The sequence below is a fragment of the Alosa alosa genome, chromosome 13 (genome assembly GCF_017589495.1).
Source record: "Alosa alosa isolate M-15738 ecotype Scorff River chromosome 13, AALO_Geno_1.1, whole genome shotgun sequence".
In the NCBI taxonomy this organism is placed as follows: domain Eukaryota; kingdom Metazoa; phylum Chordata; class Actinopteri; order Clupeiformes; family Clupeidae; genus Alosa; species Alosa alosa.
Window position 1 is genome coordinate 11,659,355 of NC_063201.1, and position 19,927 is coordinate 11,679,281.

General features: G+C 41.9%; 1 protein-coding gene across 1 annotated transcript; it reads left to right on the forward strand.

The window, feature by feature from the left end:
* Nucleotides 1-1,391: 1,391 nt before the first annotated feature.
* Nucleotides 1,392-15,229, forward strand: gprc6a (G protein-coupled receptor, class C, group 6, member A). Its single transcript, XM_048261371.1, has 7 exons — nt 1,392-1,564; nt 2,495-2,825; nt 3,060-3,815; nt 5,717-5,932; nt 7,928-8,051; nt 8,439-8,743; nt 14,315-15,229. Exons 1-7 carry the CDS (start codon nt 1,419-1,421, stop codon nt 15,110-15,112), a joined length of 2,676 nt encoding a protein of 891 aa, XP_048117328.1. The 5' UTR covers nt 1,392-1,418; the 3' UTR covers nt 15,113-15,229.
* The last annotated feature ends 4,698 nt before the right edge of the window (nt 15,230-19,927 follow it).

The following is a 19,927-nucleotide window of genomic DNA, read 5'->3' on the forward strand; positions in this document are numbered from 1 at the left end:
AGTCCTTAGTTTGAGTTAGCAATGCAGTTTCCAAAGGTAAATCGTTTGGCTGACAATATACATTAGCAGAGATCACACATGGCCCCAACTGTAGCCAGTTTTAAATCTAGACTTAAGACCAAACTGTTCTAACTGTGCTAACTGTGCCGAGTTACAAATTCTGAATCTACCTTGATAATTATTCTACTTTGTCTTATATTACTTTTTTACTACTTTTGCCATTTGCTTACTAATTATTCTTTATTTTTAAATTATTTTACCTTGTGTTTTATGTTTTCTTTGATCTTTACATTTGAACTATTCTTTGACTATATTGCTCTTCAATGCTTTTATTTGTTATTATTGTTTGGTTTTGTTTATGTAAAGCACATTGAATGACCTCTGTGTATGAAATGCGCTATAAACTTGACTTGACTTGACTTGACATGATCAGAAAAAACCCATTCAAATAAATGGCATAACTAAGATGAGCACATTTGTGCTGATTAGTAGGCTAATCTATTTGTCATTTCTGCTATATCAGTACTTCAGAAGTAATCCTAAACTAACATCATCATACTTTTAACGGTCAACAGATACACAGTGTAAATACAAAAAGTCAACACCAGAAGCAAATGTCCTTCTTTCATACATGTCAGATGAACCACTCCCTGTGAGGTGGATTTCTTGAGAGGAAGTAGCCTACCTGGAACTTGGAGTGACTATCACGAATGTGATGTCTTAACCGTCATCATTTTACTGCCTGCAGGTGAACTGGGGGGACCGGAGCATTGCCCAATCACAGAGAAGGTGCAGGTAGGACAAAGGGGAGGGGCCAGTTCCGAGTGACATGTGGGATTTCAATCTAACATGCAGGTGACAAAATCGCCAGTCAGCTAAGACATCAGGCAGAGACGGACAGAGATAGAGAAAAGTCCACCAGGTCAGTCAGTGTGAACGAGAGAGAAGTAAACCAGTCCACCTGATGAAAGACACACAGAGAGACAGACAGGAAAAAAGAGGGCATGTCTACCTGAACAGATGAAGTGAGAGATTGTGGTAGAGAGAAAAGGTGGCTTTTCAACTTGATGATAGAGAAAGCAAGAAAAAAGAAGATAAACAGCCAGTGCATCAGGCAAAAGAGACAGGTAGAGGAGGAGACAGAGAGAGAGAGAGGGAGAGAGAGAGAGAGAGAAGGGGACATAGGGAAAGAGAGATAATGCTAAAAGAGGGAAGGCAGAGTGATACTGAAGAGTGAGAAAGGGCTATACTGTACATATCATATAGATATCCTATATATATATATATATGTATCCAGAGAGAGAGACTGAGTGAAAGGAAACACACCTGAGAGAGGAGGAGTACTACAGACCCTTGCAGCCCAGCTGAATCTGAAAGCCATGCAGATGCTCCTGACTCTGGTGCTGCTCCTGAGTTGGATGACACACACCATGGCATCTCCCCCAGCAGCCAGCGCCCCTGGAGACATCCTCATCGGCGCGCTCTTCCCAATCCACGCCAGAGCCAACGTTCCAACCACGTATCAGCCAGACTTGAGCCAGCCCCAACCTGCGGTCTGCGTAGAGTGAGTACCTGGACACTGCCACCGACCAGGGCTTATATTATGTATTCATTTGTTTATTTGATAGGGACAATACTCATTAATTGACACACAAAGTTGTAAATAAGCCGGAGTTACAGTAGCTGTGAGTGCTAGTTTTCATCCGTTGACTTAGTTCTTAAAAAGTTATCCTCCTATCAATAGATTTATTAGACTTTAGACTTAGCTAAATGAATAAATGCAAATGTCAAATGTTGACATGTCCTTGTTTTGTAAAACAGAGAGAGGATTATTTTAAGAAAGCAACATTTTGAAGCACACAATTATTATTTCATTTAAAAATAATTGTCTAACTTACAACTGGATAAGACTGTTATTTATTACTTGTTTGTGTGCATGCATTTATCATTAATGAGAGGAAAGTACCACAGTTTAAATAAACTACTGAGCAGAAAAGATAGGTGTTAATGGTTTATAATCTATTAATGATGACGTAGGTGTTTGGACGCCCATTGTATTACCGTGTGTTTCATGCTAAGAGCGTAACGAGACAATTAATTGATTTGGTGGTGTTGCCAAGCAACCACAACAAAAAAAAGAATGTTGCGAACTGCTCTGTTTAAAATAGTAGGCTTCAATAAAATAAAAGCCAGTGTGGTGTGACTTGCATTTTATACTAGCAAAATGCATTCTGGTTAATTGGGCTCTTATTAAATGCAATAAAATTATTATGATAAAATAATTTTATGATATAATATTATGATATGTCCCTGTGAATCAGTTATATAATGATGGTATATAATGATACTATAATACATTATCATTACAGCTTTATTACTGTACATATGAATGAGTGTTTGCTTTCTCAGTTATATGTCAATAGTCAAACACGCAAAGGTCTATTGGACGGGTTCCTTATTTTCCCTTCCTCCATGGGTGTTGTTTCTCTAACAGCTTGAATACGGCTCGTGTCTCTGAAGCCTTGGTCATGATCCAGGCGGTGGAGGAGGCCAATCGCTCCGAGGCACTCACAAAGCTGGGCATCACGCTGGGCTACCACATCCACGACTCCTGCTCCGACGTCACCACGGCCCTGCGGGCGTCCAAGGACTTCACGGAAGGCATCAGCTCGACAAAAAGTGGCGCAAGCAACAGCAGTGGTGGCTGCCAGGCCTGTGGCAATGGCTCTGTGTGCACCCAGTCAGTGGTGGCCGTGGTGGGAGCGTCCTTCTCGGAACTTTCCATCGCTCTGGCACGGGTGCTCACCCTGGAGCTTATCCCACAGGTAGAGTTGGGGTGGAAGGGATGCAGGTGGGACAAGGGTTATCTCTCATATCCCTTTCCCTTCATGCAGTTTAGATGTTAAATAGATAGATAGATAGATAGATAGATATATGTGCTGTTTGCACTTCTACACTTTTATTTTGCTCTCTTTTCTCATCTGTGTCTCAACTGATGTGAAAAGAACTGTGCTGTAGAGGTAAACTCATCTTTATTTCCTGCCTCACTTGCATCACAGATCAGTTACTCATCCACAGCCACCATCCTGAGTGACAAGCTTCGTTTTCCTGCCTTCTTGAGGACCGTGCCCAATGACATGTACCAGACCCGCGCCATGGCGAAGTTGCTAAGCGACAACCTCTGGAACTGGGTGGGCGTGATCACGATGGACGGCGACTACGGAAGCTCGGCACTAGATAGCTTCGCCTCAGAGGCGGCACAAAAGGGCATCTGCCTGGCCTTTAAGGAGATTCTGCCCGAATCAGTGAACGACCCCAATGTGAACAGCTCTATCCGCCAGGCAGTCCAAAGCATCCGCAGCAACTGGAAGGCGAAGGTGATTGTGTCCTTTGCCAAAGCGGAGTACATGCGGCAGGTGTTTGAGGAGCTGCAGGGTGGTCCCGCCGAGGACAGAGTGTGGATCGCCAGTGACAGTTGGTCCACCAACGGCATCGAGCTGGCGCACATTGATTTCGGCTCCATTGGGAAGGTCGTGGGGTTCACCTTCAAGAGCGGCAACATTGCACCCTTCCAGCAGTACCTCAGGGAGCTGAGGAGAGATGTGTATATGAGCGAGCACACAAACATGCCATTTATGAGGAAGTTCTACCAGACCGTGGATCCAGACAAGGCGACAGCCATCCTGTTGAACAACACAGCCTCAGATTCAGTCTTCAGCATCCAGATGGCCATCAGCGCAATAACCCAGGCCATAGTGGACCGGTGTGCTAAAAGAAATGACTGCAAGACTCCTGGAGCACTCAAGCCATGGCAGGTATGACACATGAAACACACAGCATAGACATACACACCATACAGACAACACTCACTGCATAACACACAACACACAGACAGCACTCGCTGCATAACACACAATACACAAACAACACTCATTGCGTAACACACAACACACAGACAACACTCACTGCATAACACGCAACCAGGGCTTTGAACCAGAATTTTTTTCCAATTGATTCGTTCCGAACAGAAACAACATTTTAACGTTTCCGGTTTTTGGTTCAACACTGAAATTGACGTTCCTGAAGTGGTTAGAACAAAAAAATAAAATTCCCGAACCGGTTAATAACGTTCCCATGTCTGCGGGACATACAAATAAGTAGGCTGAACATTAGGACTTTAAAATTATATTTCATTTAATTTTATTTGTCAATCTCCCTCCTTTGCTTTTTTGTAAGATAGCCTTACCTTACCTAGCCTTACGCACTTTGGGTCAACGTTGTTTCAGATGTGCTATATAAGTCACTTGACTTGACTTGACTATATTGTTAATCTACATCATTTTCCTTAACCCTCTATCTTATCATCAAACATTAAAAAAGCACTAGGCTACATTATGCAGCCTAACTGTAATTCTGACATGCCTACATTTTTTTTCAGTATTATACATGAATTAAGACAAGGAAAATTTCTGCCATGTCGTTTATTGGCTAGGTAGGCCTACTGTCAGTGCAAAACAGCCTATAATGCTAGATGTCTATGGCGGGACGATTGAAACACCTGTTTCATTTGTCCCGACCAGGCAGTAAACCCCATTTATTCTAAGTCAATGCACACATATCTGTGTTTATACTATATTTTATGCAGGTGGGACATGGAAAAGCAGTTTTAGAAAGATGCAAATATATTTGGGGCTATCAGGTAGGGGGTCAAGTTTTGCCATGTTAACCTATGGAGACCGACGGCCTGTCACTAAATGCTCTACTGAATAAGCATCAAGTCAAACCTTTAAATGAAAAACTCTTATATAATAAAAAAAAAAAAACGCTAATATGTAAACTTGTGACCATCAAAAATCGTTTATAGCCTGTAACTCCATGATACCGGGACGTAACAGGAAGGCATTTGGCTGAGCAACGGAGGTTAATATGCTCTATGTTTTGTCCAAATGATGACTGTCTATCATCGCTGCACTCGGAGAAAACCGGAATATTTCATTCGTCCCCCGTTTCAATAGACCTCTCCAGAATAAGTCCCGCCTCCGTAACTTCCGTATCCATCCAACTTCCGGGCGTCGATTGTCTATGGGAAGTAACATGGCGTTTCGAAATATCATACCGGTAAAACATTTGTAGGTAGGCACCGACAATCAAAAAATCCAGAGGAAACTAGATGGCAGAAGTGTGTAGGCCAATCTGCCCAGCAGCTTTTTCTACTTTGTCACCTACAGAGTTTGACAGGTACATCTTTCAAAACGCCATGTTATTTCCCATAGACATTTGACGACCGAAGGTTGGATGGATACGGAAGTTAGGAGGCGGGACTTATTCTGGAGAGGTCTATCGTCCCGGTTGTACCCTAAACGACGGGAAGTGATGTGAACCTCACCACGTCATATTACACAGAAGTTTCTGGTTTCTGTAGCAAAACATCAAAAGTTTCTGGTTTTCGTTTTCGTTCCGTGAACCGGTTCAAAGCCTTGCCTTGCTGTGTGATCACACACAGTAGGCCTACAATTAGCCTACTGCTTAAATAGAACAGTAGATTTATTGACTTTTCTTCAGTAAGCCTAACACAGTTGATCAAGCTAACTGACAAACAAAGGGTTAGAAAGGCTCAAATAAGATCTGAGTCTGAGAACAAGAGGTTTAATTTCACATTCACTTGATCTCTTGATCGTCTTGAATCTTTTTGTTGTCACTGTCTTCTCCATTTCAGCTGCTCGGTCCCCTAAAAAGAGCAACGTTTGAGATGGAAGGAAAGAAATACAGTTTTGATAAAAACGGAGATGTGAACCTGGGTTATGACATCACCATCTGGAGGACCAGCAGAGGGTCCTTAGGTACCTTCGACGTGGTAGCCGAGTATCACTCTGTCAACAACTCCATTACCCCAACCAGCCGCGAGATGCGAAGCCAGCTTCGCCTCTTCAAGGTGATTGAATCAGTCAAAACAATAGACCTATAAAATAACATGGCGTTTTGAAAGATCGTACCTGTCAAACTCTGTAGGTGACAAAGTACTTAAACGGCACCGACAATCAAAAAATCCAGTGGAAACTAGATGGCAGAAGTGTGTAGGCCAATCTGCCCACCAGCTTTTTCTACTTTGTCACCTACAGAGTTTGACAGGTACAATCTTTCAAAACGCCATGTTATTTCCCATAGACATTTGACGACCGAAGGTTGGATGGATACGGAAGTTAGTCAGCTAGGTTCATTCAGGATGGATACGGAAGTTAGTCAGCTAGGTTCATTCAGGATGGATACGGAAGTTAGTCAGCTAGGTTCATTCAGAAAAAATGACAGGCATGTCATTCAAAAACCCTTGTGAAGAGACAAACACACACCCACACACACACAGCACAATGGCCCTGAAGGTTTGCTCAACAACAGTAGAGTGCTTTCATGTCACACACATGAACAGATAACCTGACTCTCGCCAGATGAATTTTGTTCCGCCTAGCTCCACTCTACTCATCCATCTGGGATCAATCCATTGGAGTGTTGCTTCAGAAGGCTGAGCCTAATCAAAAAAATGCTTGCATAAGATTGGATAAGCCACTTGTCCGTCATGTATTGACGTGCTACTTCAACCACTCACATCGAAGCCAACCCGTGACGCTGAGAACAGTCTCACAGTCGCTTCTACGCTACATCACATCTATGAAACTCCCGCCCTGCGTCCTGATTGGCTCTACCATAAAATGTGGTGCAGAAATCACTCTCAACGGAAGAGGTCCCAGATGGATGTGAGTGAAGCTAGGCGGAGCTAAGCAGAACGAAATCTGGCGAGAGTCAGGTTAATGAACAGATAAAGCTGTTAAAAACTCTTAGGCTTTCAATTGGAATTGACGGGTCATTTATATGTGATCAAAGGAAAGAGGACAAATTTGCATACAGCAGTGTGCAGATCATTTGTTTCCTTATTTCCCTTTTCAAGTTCAAACAGTTTATTGCCATGTCAATACAGTTGATTGGAATTTGTCTTGGTGATAATTAGGTTAAAAAAAAAAAAAAAAGGCAATACACACACAGGATCATACAGTAGGGCCTACATAAAAGACAATCACATAGACAATCATTCAAACCAGTAAAACAAAACCTTGTGCTATTGCAACTTCTCATAAAGTGTCCTTGTGCCATCTATAAAGTGCATTTGAATAAGGTGCATTTAGTACATGTTTACTCTGCCAGGTGTCTGAGCATTAAAGAGCCTAACAGTGGCAGGGGAAGTACTGTTACAAAAGCGGGCTTTGCTTATAATGAGGTTGGTGTTGACCTCCCACTTCAGGGACATATGGTGGTGCCAAGAAATGTAAACTTTGTGTATTGTGTGCCAAGAAATTTAAAACTGGACACTCTCTCCACTGCCTGATCATCAATGATCAGTGGGGAGTGAACTAACCTTTTTTTCCTCATGGATGGGGGTAATGAGTAATGTTACTGTAATCTGATTACTTGCCTGTGTAACAAAGTAAAGAAATGCATTGTAGTTTAAATTTCAGTAAGTGCATTACAGTTGCTGGATTATTGAAACATTCTTTCCTGCATTACCTCGGCCAATACTTGATTTTTTTTTTGTGCTGTTGAATAATACAATATAGTGCAGTAAACCAGATAAGCGTAAAGTGCAACACTTTCTCTATAGGCAGCTGTATGTGGCCATACATCCTCATTGGAAACAACAAAAAAGGTGTTTAGAAAATGACTCTATGGACACTCAGCCTAAAATGACTAGAAAGTTCTAAATGGCAGCTGACCCCTAGAGACGAATGACCGCGTCGCAGGAAGTGCATCATAACAATGGGACGCCAGACCCTCTTGTAACAGCTGTACTCAGTGATACTGCAGACTCGTAAAAGTAGTTAGAAAATAAGAAGGTCTGAGGTCTCTAAATGACTTAACCCCTACTGTGTGTGTCCACCAGGATGTGGTGTCAAAGTGCTCCAACAGCTGTGAGCCAGGAGAGATGAAGAAGAGTGTAGAGGGCCAACACACCTGCTGCTACGAGTGCATCAACTGCACTGCAGACCATTACTCCAATGACACGGGTGAGTCTCTCTCACACACACACAGACACATACATACACCCACAGTGTCAGTCCAATTTCCATATCTCCAAACAGAGGAGAGCTAATATTTACACAGACAGAGCAAGGTGAGAGAGAAAAAGATCAGCCCTTTATGGACACATAAACACTGAAAGGAAAAGTTCAGTGATTTTCCACTTACATAAAAAGCTTGACTGAGACTTGATGAGGGTGTTTTACAAAATGACCTCAAGGGCCATCCACTTTGCATTCTAAGAGCCATGTCTTTACAATCTGCCTCTGAACCATGCCAAACTCATCAAGAGAACATTGCATGATGGTAAACATAAAATGTATGTAAATATAAATAAAAAACACATATTTTTGTTACGCTCTCCTGATTGTCAGATGCGGACCAGTGCCTGAGTTGTAAGGCTAGCATAGAGTGGGCCCCAGTCAGAAGCACGTCCTGCAGACTGAAGACCCTGGAGCTGCTGGACTGGAGAGACGGCTTTGCCATCGTGCTGCTGACCTTGGCCGCGCTGGGCGTCATCATGGCGCTGGTCATAGGCGTGCTGTTCCTGTGGCAACGGAACACGCCTGTGGTGAGGGCGGCGGGGGGTCCGCTGTGCCAGATCATCCTCCTGTCCTTGACAGGGAGCTACGTCAGCGTGGTGTTCTTCGTGGGACATCCGAGCAGCGTCAAGTGCAAGGTACTCTCGCAGCACACGCTAACAACAGGCCACAACTTCACTCCCGTACACATTGTTTTCACTCACTGCTCTCTGGCCTCTGCCTGTAAGCCTCCGTTGGTCTAGTAGCTGTCCTTTTTTCTTCCATAAAGCGTCATTCTTTCGTCATTGCTGTATATGAGATGTTGCACTGGGAAGGGAATATGCAGTGCTGTACCAAGGACAAACCAGCCTCTGTAGTGAATAACTCTTATGGGCAGCCGTGGCCTACTGGTTAGCGGAAGGTTGCCGGTTCGAACCTAGACCAGTAGGAACGGCTGAAGTGCCCTTGAGCAAGGCACCTAACCCCTCACTGCTCCCCGAGCGCCGCTGTTGTAGCAGGCAGCTCACTGCGATTAGTGTGTGCTTCACCTTACTGTGTGTTCACTGTGTGCTGAGTGTGTTTCACTAATTCACGGATTGGGATAAATGCAGAGACCAAATTTCCCTCACGGGATCAAAAGAGTATACATACTATACTTATACTTATAGCCTACAGTGGTTTGTACATTTTTTATTTATGTGGTCAGCATTTCTTACAGTTTGCTATTGTTTCTGTAAGTTATGTGGGTCTGGATCTGAAAGTGTCATATTTCATATTGAAAGCACATTTCCCTTTTGGCTGGTGTACAGCATTATGACTCCTGCTGCGTGTGATGTGAATAATATAATAATTGTTTTTATTTATAGTTATTTTAGGACTGCTGTTGACCATTGCTAGTGATTATGTTTTGGGCTCCTGAAAGAGTTTACTATGCAACTGCCCGAACTAGCTGGCCTCTGTTACTTCAGTCCATAGAACTTTTGGAGAACGATACTGCCCTGCCATAGAGCTCATTTCCTCATCCTGAGTTACCGGTTTGTTTTATTTTTAAGGATTTTGGCTAGGACCAAATTACCCAGCTATTATTGTCTCAGGTCACAGATAGTATTTCGCATATGGTATGCAAGCACTCCCAAAGCCTCTGAAGCCTTAAACCTTAGAAAGCAGCCTGAATGTTAAAGACCTTACATAATGTTGTAGAATCAGGCGTAGGAGAGACCGGGGACAGTTGCAACAGGGGATGGTTGCAACATGTCAATTTTCTCCAATCAGAAACAAGGTAGAGTGATGACACTCACACTGCATATGCTCAGTTGGATGCCCCCCCCCCCTAGCAGAGAAAAAGCAAGGAGATTTCTGAACTGCTCTAGGATTTATTGTAAAAAAAAACTGTTTTTTAGGTATGAAAGTATTTATTTTCTTGAGCTTTGTTTCTGTTAAACTGCTGTCACTGTTTTTGTGATTCAGTTCACTCAGATTTAAATGAGTGATATGTTAACTTTAAGCTACTATGGTTAGCATGTGTCAAGGTCCCCTTGTTTAGCTAGCACATGAGGTTTTATCATGGCTGACAGGAAAGGGGACAGTTGCAACAACCCCATACAGTCCCGTACAATGCATAAATATGATAATATAAAATATATATTTTTAAAAACATGTTTTATATGACAATAGTCTAAATAAAAGTGAATTGCCTCCCAAATTGTTCCATTCTTCCTATGTCACTAAAGTCCTACTGTATTTTATATCAATTTCAATACTTGATATCTGCACATAAGGCCTACTCATCTAGACAAATCTATAATTGTCATCTAATCAAAGCTGGTGAATAAATAACACTGTAATATTATTATAACTTACATAACTTGTATTTACATACAAAAATAATCATTTTGCTGCACTGACATATATTGTAATATATTGTATTTTTAACATGTTGCAACCATCCCCAAACATGAGCCCGGGGACAGTTGCAACATCTGACTCCTTACATTCAAATGCAAATTGTGAAAAATGTAGATTCTGTAATTATCTTTAAATGGTTTAGACTATTAACAGACATATGTAAGTGTATTGTATAAAAAATTGGTTTGTCTAATCCAAACGGTCTCTGAGTAACGGAGCCAAATGCAAAAAGTGTTGCAACTGTCCCCGGTCTCCCCTACTCTCGCTCTCACCAAGCCTAATGTTGTAGTGTTAATTTCGTCAGACGAGACGAGAGGAAATATGTTCGTCAACGACCTTTTTTTTCATGACTAAGACGAGACGATGACGAGACGGCAGTAATGTCCTGAAACACTGACTAAGACTATCTTAAGATGCATTATTGTTGACCTAAAAAAGACGAGACTTATGTTTTGCATGAAATAAAAACTAAGATAAAATCTCCCTTCATGTTCGGTCTACAAAATGAGAAGACAGAATATCTAGCTGTTATGTTTTCAAAATATTCGAATGAGTTTATAATGCGAACAGCTTTTCTGGAGGCTAGTCTACGTGCTGCTGCTGCAACCCCTGTGGCTGCAACACAAAAACTAGATGGAACAAGAACACTGGAGATTTTCTGCCAGAGTTAGCAAGCTAACTACCTAAGCTTTATGCCACAATGCTACATACCCAGAAGTTGAAGCTTCTCTCATACAAATTAACATCCCCCAGAATGTCCATAACGTAAAAATGTTCAGCATGTAATGTCAACTATTCATCTAGTTAGACTGATGATGCAAAGTTTGCTAGCAAGTAAGCTAATATGGAAAGTTCGCTAGCAAGTTAGCTATGGCTAAGATGGAGAGTCTGTTTGGGGAATGTGTTGTGTTTACGATATCGCCATCTAGCTAGGGTGAGTAAAACATTAATAGTTTGGCCTACAACAGTGTTTCTCAAACTTTTTTCAGTTTCAGGACCACTTAAATAACCCTAGCTAAAAAAAAAAAAAAAAAAAAAGATTAGACCTACTTCAACAGTAGCCTATAATTAGTCTACACAATAGGCCTACTCACTGAACCACCTTGCTTATTGTCTTTGCACTTTGCTTATTGTGTCAGAGGATTCATACTGTATGATTTAAATTGGCATATCTTACATAGACAGTGTTGCAGAACTGTTTGGATTTACATACAAGTTATATTGCAAACAACTCATCTATATTATATTTTACCACGCCTGCTCATGGACCACTTGGGATAGCTTGCAGACCACCAATGATCCCCAGACCACACTTTGAGAAACACTGGTCTACGAATATGACAGTGGTCCAGTCAAATCTTTTACTGTCTATGGTCAAATCCCAGCCCGAGCTATAACTGTAGCTCGACTTACCTGTGCATGTAAACATACTGACTGACAAAAAAATCAGAATGAGTAATTATAACAGACGAGTAGCCCTGTGGACACAATAAATGTTGTTGGAAAATTGAGATGTGTGAAACACTATTTGACTCAAATGGTAATCAGAAATAATTTGTTATAAAAAAAGACTAAAATGTGTTGACTAAAACTGACTAAGACTAAGATACCTTTAGTTTTCTTTTGACTAAAACTAGACTAAAATGACGAGACTTTTAGTCGACTAAAACTTGACTAACAAAAATGATATTTGAATGACTAAATATGACAATTTTTAGGGAAAGGACATTTCGTCACAAGACTAAGACTAAATTAAAAATAGGTAATAAAATTAACACTATAATGTTGTTTACACGTTCCAAATTATTATGCAAATTACAGTCGATGCAAATTACAGTCAGCAAATGACAGTATCATTTTCAAGTCATCAACCATTAGAGTATAATTAGAATTTTATTGAACAAACCTCCCAATGATAACAGTATTTTGTTTTTAATAATAAAAAACTCAAAATGCACTGTTCCAAATTATTATGCACAACAGAGTTTCAAGACATTTTATAGGTTGTAAAGAACTAAAATTGGTAATTTGTTGAATTTGCAGCATTAGGAGGTGATATAAATAAAATCAAAAGTTATTTCAATCAAAAACATCTTAACAGGCCAAGTTACATGTTCACAAAGGACCCCTTCATTGATATCACCTTCACAATTCTTGCATCCATTGAACTTGTGAGTTCTTGCAGAGGTTCTGCTTTAATGTCTTTGCAGAATAGCTTCCCAGAGCTAACCTGACCCTAGCCAGATGAATTTCGCTCCGCCTAGCTCCACTCATCCATGTGGAACCGATCCATTGAAGTATTGCTTCAGAAGGCTGGGCCTAATCAAAAAATGCTTGCATATGATTGAATAAGCCACTTGTCCGTCATCTATTGACGTGCTACTTCAACCACTCACATTGAAGCCAACCTGTGACGCTAATAACAGTCTCACAGTCGCTTCTACGCTATGTCACATCTATGAAACTCCCGCCCTGCGTCCTGATTGGCTGAACCATAAAGTCGGTTGCAGAAATCACTCTCAATGGAAGAGGTCCCAGATGGATGTGAGTGAAGCTAGGCGGAGCTAAGCGGAACGAAATTCATCTGGCTAGGGTCAGGTTATCCCAGAGCTGCCAGAATGTCGGAATAGCCTCCCAGAGCTGCTGCTTAGATATGAACTGCCTCCCACCCTCATAGATCATTTGGTTGATGATGCTCCAAAGGTTCTCAATAGGGTTGAGGTCAGGGAAAGATGGGGGCCACACCATGAGTTTCTCTCCTTTTATGCCCATAGCAGCCAATGACCCAGAGGTATTCTTTGCAGCATGAGATGGTGCATTGTCATGGATAAAGATGATTTTGCTACGGAAGGCACGGTTCTTCTTTTCATACCACGGAAGAAAGTAGTCAGTCAGAAACTACATACTTTGCCGAGGTCATTTTCACACTGTCAGGGACCCTAAAGGGGCTTACCAGCTCTCTCCCCATGATTCCGGCCATAAACATGACTCCCCCACCTCCTTGCTGACGTCTCAGCCTTGTTGGGACATGGTGGCCATTCACCAGCCATCCATTACTCCATCCATCTGGACCATCTAGGGTTGCACGGCACTCCGTAAAACAAAACTGTTTGAAAATTAGTCTTCATGTATTCCTGAGCCCACTGCAACCGTTTCTGCTTGTGAGCATTGTTTAGGAGTGGCCGAATAGTAGGTTTATGCACACTTGCAAAATTCTTGAGGATCCTACACCTTGAAATTTGCGGGACTCCAGAGGCACCAGCGGCTTCAAATACCTGTTTGCTGCTTTGCAATGTCGTTTTAGCAGCTGCTCTCTTAATCCTATGAATTTGTTTGGCAGAAAACTTCCTTATTATGATTTGTCTGCATGAACCCGCCTGTGCTCTGAATCAGTGACAGATTTCTTCACAGTACGATGATCACACATACGTTTTCGGGAAATATCCAGTGTTTTCATACCTTGTCCAAGGGAGTGCACAATTTCATGCTTTTCAGCAGCAGAGAGATTCTTTTTCTTTCCCATACTGCTTGAAACCTGTGGCATGCTTAATAATGTGGAACATCCTTTTTAAGCGGTTTTCCTTTGATTGGTGAACTAATTATCACAGGTGTCTGAGATTGGTTTCAATGATCCAAAGAGCCCTGAGACACAATACCATCCATGAGTTTAATTGAAAAACAAAAAAATAAATGTTTATGACACTTAAATCCAATTTGTATAATAACTTGGAACACGGTGTAATGAGATATCATATCATGTCATCAAGTTATAATATGTTTGCTATATCAAACGTTAGTATAACGTTGCCTCACGTCTCTGTCAGATCCGTCAGGTGCTGTTTGGTCTGAGCTTCACCCTGTGCGTGTCCTGCATCCTGGTCAAGTCCCTGAAGATTCTGCTGGCCTTCAACTTCAACCCATCGCTGCAGGAGATGCTGCGGCGCATCTACAAGCCTTACGCCATCGTGGTGGCCTGCATGGCCGTCCAGGTGCTGGTCTGCACCGTCTGGCTGGTGCTCCGCAGTCCTTTCCCCGTGCGCAGGCCCTTTGACTCCACCTCGATGCTGGCTGAGTGCGACGAGGGCTCGTACGTGGCGTTTGGCGTCATGCTGGCCTATATTGCCGTGCTGGCGCTCGTGTGCTTCGGCTTCGCCTTCAAGGGACGGAAGCTTCCGGAGAGCTACAACGAGGCCAAGTTCATCACCTTCGGCATGCTCATCTACCTCATCTCCTGGGTGATCTTCATCCCCGTGTACGTGACCACCCAGGGGAAGTACCTGCCCGCTGTGGAGATGGTGGTCATCCTCCTCTCCAACTACGGCATCCTCTGTTGTCACTTCCTGCCCAAGTGCTACATCATCCTCTTCAAGAAGGAGCACAACACCAAGGACGCCTTTCTGCGGAACGTCTACGAGTACTCACAGAGGTCCAGCAGCTCGCTCGGTGGCTCCACATCCCTGGGCACGGAGGAGAAAACAAACAGTCAGGCTTTCACCATTAGCAGGATGTCTATTTACCTGCCCTCAGCATCTACAGATACTGTGAGTACAGAAGCCACGGTCTCACAGTCCACTCAGGGTCAAGTGCCGAAGCCACGTCTGAGGAGGACATTCAGCATATGATGGAATTATTAGAACTTTTACAAGCCTTATTCTTTTCCGTACCTCCTAATCAAATATCAGAAAGCACTTTGAGATATATATCAAGGCTTTTTTACTCTGATTTTGACTATTTTTGGGATGGAGATTGAACAGTGATGAACACATTGATCTAATACTGTCATGTCATTGCCCTCCAATGGTGGATTATCTACAGGTTTGGGGCAGTCGTGGCCTACTGGTTAGCGCTTCGGACCGGAGGGTTACCGGTTCAAGCCCCGACCAGTAGGCACGGCTGAAGTGCCCTTGAGCATGGCACCTAACCCCTTACTGCTCCCCGAGCGCCGCTGTTGTTGCAGGCAGCTCACTGCGCCGGGATTAGTGTGTGCTTCACCTCACTGTGTGTTCACTGTGTGCTGAGTGTGTGTCACTAATTCACGGATTGGGATAAATGCAGAGACCAAATTTCTCTCACGGGATCAAAAGAGTATATATACTTATACTTATAGCCTACAGTGGTTTGTACATTTTTTATTTATGTGGTCAGCATTTCTTACAGTTAGCTATTGTTTCTGTAAGCTATGTTAAGATCTGAAAGTGTCATATTTCATATTGAAAGCACATTTCCCTTTTGGCTGGTGTACAGCATTATGACTCCTGCTGCATGTGATGTGATAATATACCTGTACGTGGCACATTTTTTGTGTTGCCAAAATGGTGTGATGAAATTCCACTTGGCTGGAAGAACCGGTCACTTTCCTGACAGTAAATATAAGACGTCTGTCATGGCACTATGACTGGTCTCTTTGTGTCTCTTGGGGGAAAGCCCCAAAATACATTTTTCTCCTGTCTCTCACTCTACTTTTTCCCTCCCACACATTGATACTCCACTGTTCCTTAAAGCTTCAAGAGTAGACAGCCAGACATTACAGTAAAAAAAAGTTCAAGCTATTTTTGACTCACATTGCCAGTTATACAACACACAGTGACTAATATGCTATGCTTTCCATACACACACAGACATACATACACACACACACACACACACGCACACACACACACACATAATCATCCAACCAGAAAGATGCGGCAGTGTTACAGGATGCTGTCGTGACCCTGGCTCTGGGTAAAATACCAGACAGACATTTTGGTTTCTTTCTCAGATGTCTGCTGATGAAAACATTCATTCAGGTGTGACCGCCTGGAGGGCGATGTCTCCTTGCGATGTCACCCCGAAAGACACCTAAGCACCTGAAGGCAGGGCTGTAGTCAAGACCACCTTTGTCGAGTCCAAGACAAGTCCAAGACCAGGACTAGTCGAGACCAAGTCAAGACCGAGTCCAAAGAGGTTCGAGTGCAAGACAAGACCGAGTCCAAAAAGGTTCGAGTCCGAGTCAAGACCGAGTCCAGGATAGGAAAAAAAAGTCTTATGCATGACAGTATCAAGACAATCATTTTGGGTTATTATTATTATTATTATCTAAAAGCAAAAACAGTGTGACAACACCCAGGATTTGTAAGTGTAGCCATTCCCCTTCTCCTCCAATATTATTATAGGGCTGTCAAACGATTAAAAATATATATTTTGAAATGAATTCATCTCGATTAATCGCAATTAAAAAGTTCCTAAAGACTAAAGCTTCTTCAATGGCATATTAAATACAACATAAATCACAAAATTAATGAGTAACCACAAAGGTAAAAGTAAAACACTTTTATATTATTTAAATGATAATACTGACACAGTAATTGTGTTTTAAAGTATTCATTTCTAAAGAAATACTACACATTTGATGCTGTTTAACTCATTTGTAAATGGTGCACTGTTACTTTAAGCCCATTGTGGCCACGTTCTCATAATGATCTTTTTTTACCAGCTCCATTGAAATATAGCCTATAGTCCACAAGCTCTAATATTGTGTGTACCACATGTATTGCACAATATTAACAATGATAAGCATGATATTAAGTTGGTATAAACAGCTTTCATTCCTTTGGAAATAGAAGCATGTAATGACATGATGCTAGCTAGACATTTTCTGTTTGCAGTTAAAAGTGAATGATGAGCCTGCCTGAGCCAGTCACCTAGCTAGCTTAGTGGAATGTGTTTCAATCGGCATAATATGTGCTTTATGTAAACAAATTATTGAAGACTTCAAGACTCACCAGTTCCATTACACAAAGGCAAAGACAACTCTTCATATTTTTGTCCATTTTTCAAATCACAGTGAGTGCAGCCTACATGTCAAAGTGCCCTGGCTCTCACAGTTTATAACTGGTCAGTAGTGGAAATCGGATAAATCCCCAATCTCCTCTCCTCGTCTTTGTTGCCTTTTTTTTATAAGTTTATTATATTAAAAAGGAGATCTTATCAACAACGACAAGCCAGCTGGAGCCTGCCAATCGTTTTCTCTCCCTCTCGTGTGCGCTCAGACACGCTCTCAATTAAATGGAGTAGCATACTGTACGTTCAAGTTGGATCTTAATGGAGAGGACCCGAAAAGTATCATCTTTATGTAACTGTTGATGTTGGTGCATTTTGACATTTTAAACGATCTAACAAGAGTGAAAAGCAGTTTGCAGCAAAGCTACTATTTATTGGCTAAATGTTGGTTCCTCTTCATCTTCAGCTAACTCCACAGACAGTAAAATAAACTCGAGCATGCGGTTTTAGGTTTTGCGGCTTCCGTTACGTGACATCAGCCCCCCACAAAGGTAAACACTATTGCGTTAATATTTTGTAACGCATTATGTATTTCAAAATGAATCGCGGCGATTGACACGTTAATTTCGATGGCCCTAAAGACACCTGGACTCGGTCGAGACCAAAAGCCATATTTGGCAAGACCAGTGGCCGAGACCGAGACAAGACCAAGTCCAAATACTAGCGAGTCCGAGACAAGTCCGAGACCATAGAAAAACGGTCTCGAGTCCAAGACCGGACTCGAGTACTACAGCCCTGCCTGAAGGCATGTGGAGAAATGCATGACAGGAGAAATGCATGCATATCATGGAATGCTAATAACCTGTTGACATGTCGAGGGTTGGGAGAGCAAAAGCATTGTTTTGTTTTGCTTTGTTTTTTGTTTTGCCTGCTGACAAGCATCATTGTTTTGGCGTGTGTTCTGACTGCTGACAAACACTACAAATATTAAAATTCCTCTTTGTAAATTCAGAAGACAATGGCCTGTTTTTTTTATAGGATAAAAGATCATTACTGCCACCATACAAGATAGATCATGTATAATTAAACTAGAACATCCTACTAACAGATGTTAGCATGACTTGAAAAATACAGGATTGTCTGGATTAATCCAAAAACAATGAACATGTCAGTAGATATTGCCAGAACTTAAGTTTTGCTTAACCTTTAGATAATGGTGAAAAAATGTAAAAAACAAAAACACAGGTCAACTAGTGGGGTCAAGTGTAAACAAAGACAAGGTCACAGAGTCAAGTGCAAGAGAGGAGTGTTTTAAAAAGAAATGCTGCACAAAATCAGATAATTTTTCCCTCTGGAGGTCTTACTTATGTCAAAACGTTGCGCAAGGGTGAGTTACATATGAGTTTAATAACATACAGTAAAGTGGCATTCTCTGTATATAGATATTTTCTCCCCAGAAATACTTAGGCCTATCCATTCCTCTTCGATATGGACCAGCCTTGCCAAAGGTGTCCAACATGCAGTATGATTTATTTATTTTTCAATGGAAAAATCTGCTGCATCCAGAGCAGTGACAAATTAGAATCAACTAGTAAGACAAATACACTTATTCACATAAGGTAGCAGTTCTTTTCACCACATCCAAATGTTTAAATGTTATGTGAAACTGCAATGAGAGCATTCAAGTGGTGTGACAGCCTGTGATGTATGATGCCGTGAAGTGTTCCCATGTTGTTGGTGACACTCAGAATTCCCCACTCCAAACCTGAGAGTCTGGTTTTGGAACTTTCAAATAGCCTTGAGGTGTATATGGGTCTGGCTGTGTGTCTGTGTGTGTGTTCCAAAAACAGAGTGAAATTGTGGGTAACTAGGTGAATTAGTTCAGTTGTATGGTCAACTAGAAAAAGCAAAGGTGTGAGGAATTACTCCAAACACAACGGGATCCAGTTACAGAGCAGGCGAGTTCGGCGTTGCATTTTCATTTCCTCAAACCTTCACATTAAGCCACACTCTCCCTCACCAATACAATAAACATAAAATGTTGAACACACTTTCGATACTCCAAAAGCAAATATTGGAGATGGCACTTTGTGCACTCATAGATTTAAAAACATTTAGACAGGACATCTATCAGTGCAAATATTTATTCAGTGATGATATTGACACTGGAAGGGCATCTGTAGATGAGCGTGATATCAAGGAGAGTGGGGGAACAGCAATCAGGCCAATACCAACCGAAACTGCTTTTGCCACCTGCGGGAAAGGTATTAGACCAGGGTCCATTTGACATGAAAACCTACGCGGCTGAAACCAAATCTGAGTGGAGTCTTTTCTTTGTCCTTTTGCCCTGAGGTACGTTTTCAGGAAGTCCTCCAAAAACAGAGAAGAGGTTAAAAATGTGAATAGAGATGTATGTTCTGAAAAAAAGATTGATTTACGTGTGGTTTCAATCGAATGGCAATGTGCTGGCAACGTGATGGCTACTTGTAGAACTGGAAACTGGATCTGTATTTTCCATCTAAACCTGTAAAATAATGTCCATGTAAGTCGTAAAATGTCAACTAGCAGACTGGACAATGGCAAATTAGTTGCAATGTTACACCCGACATAATTAGTAACCATTGACGTGAAGAGCTGCATGACTATTAACTGCATGGCCATCTCTACATGTATGA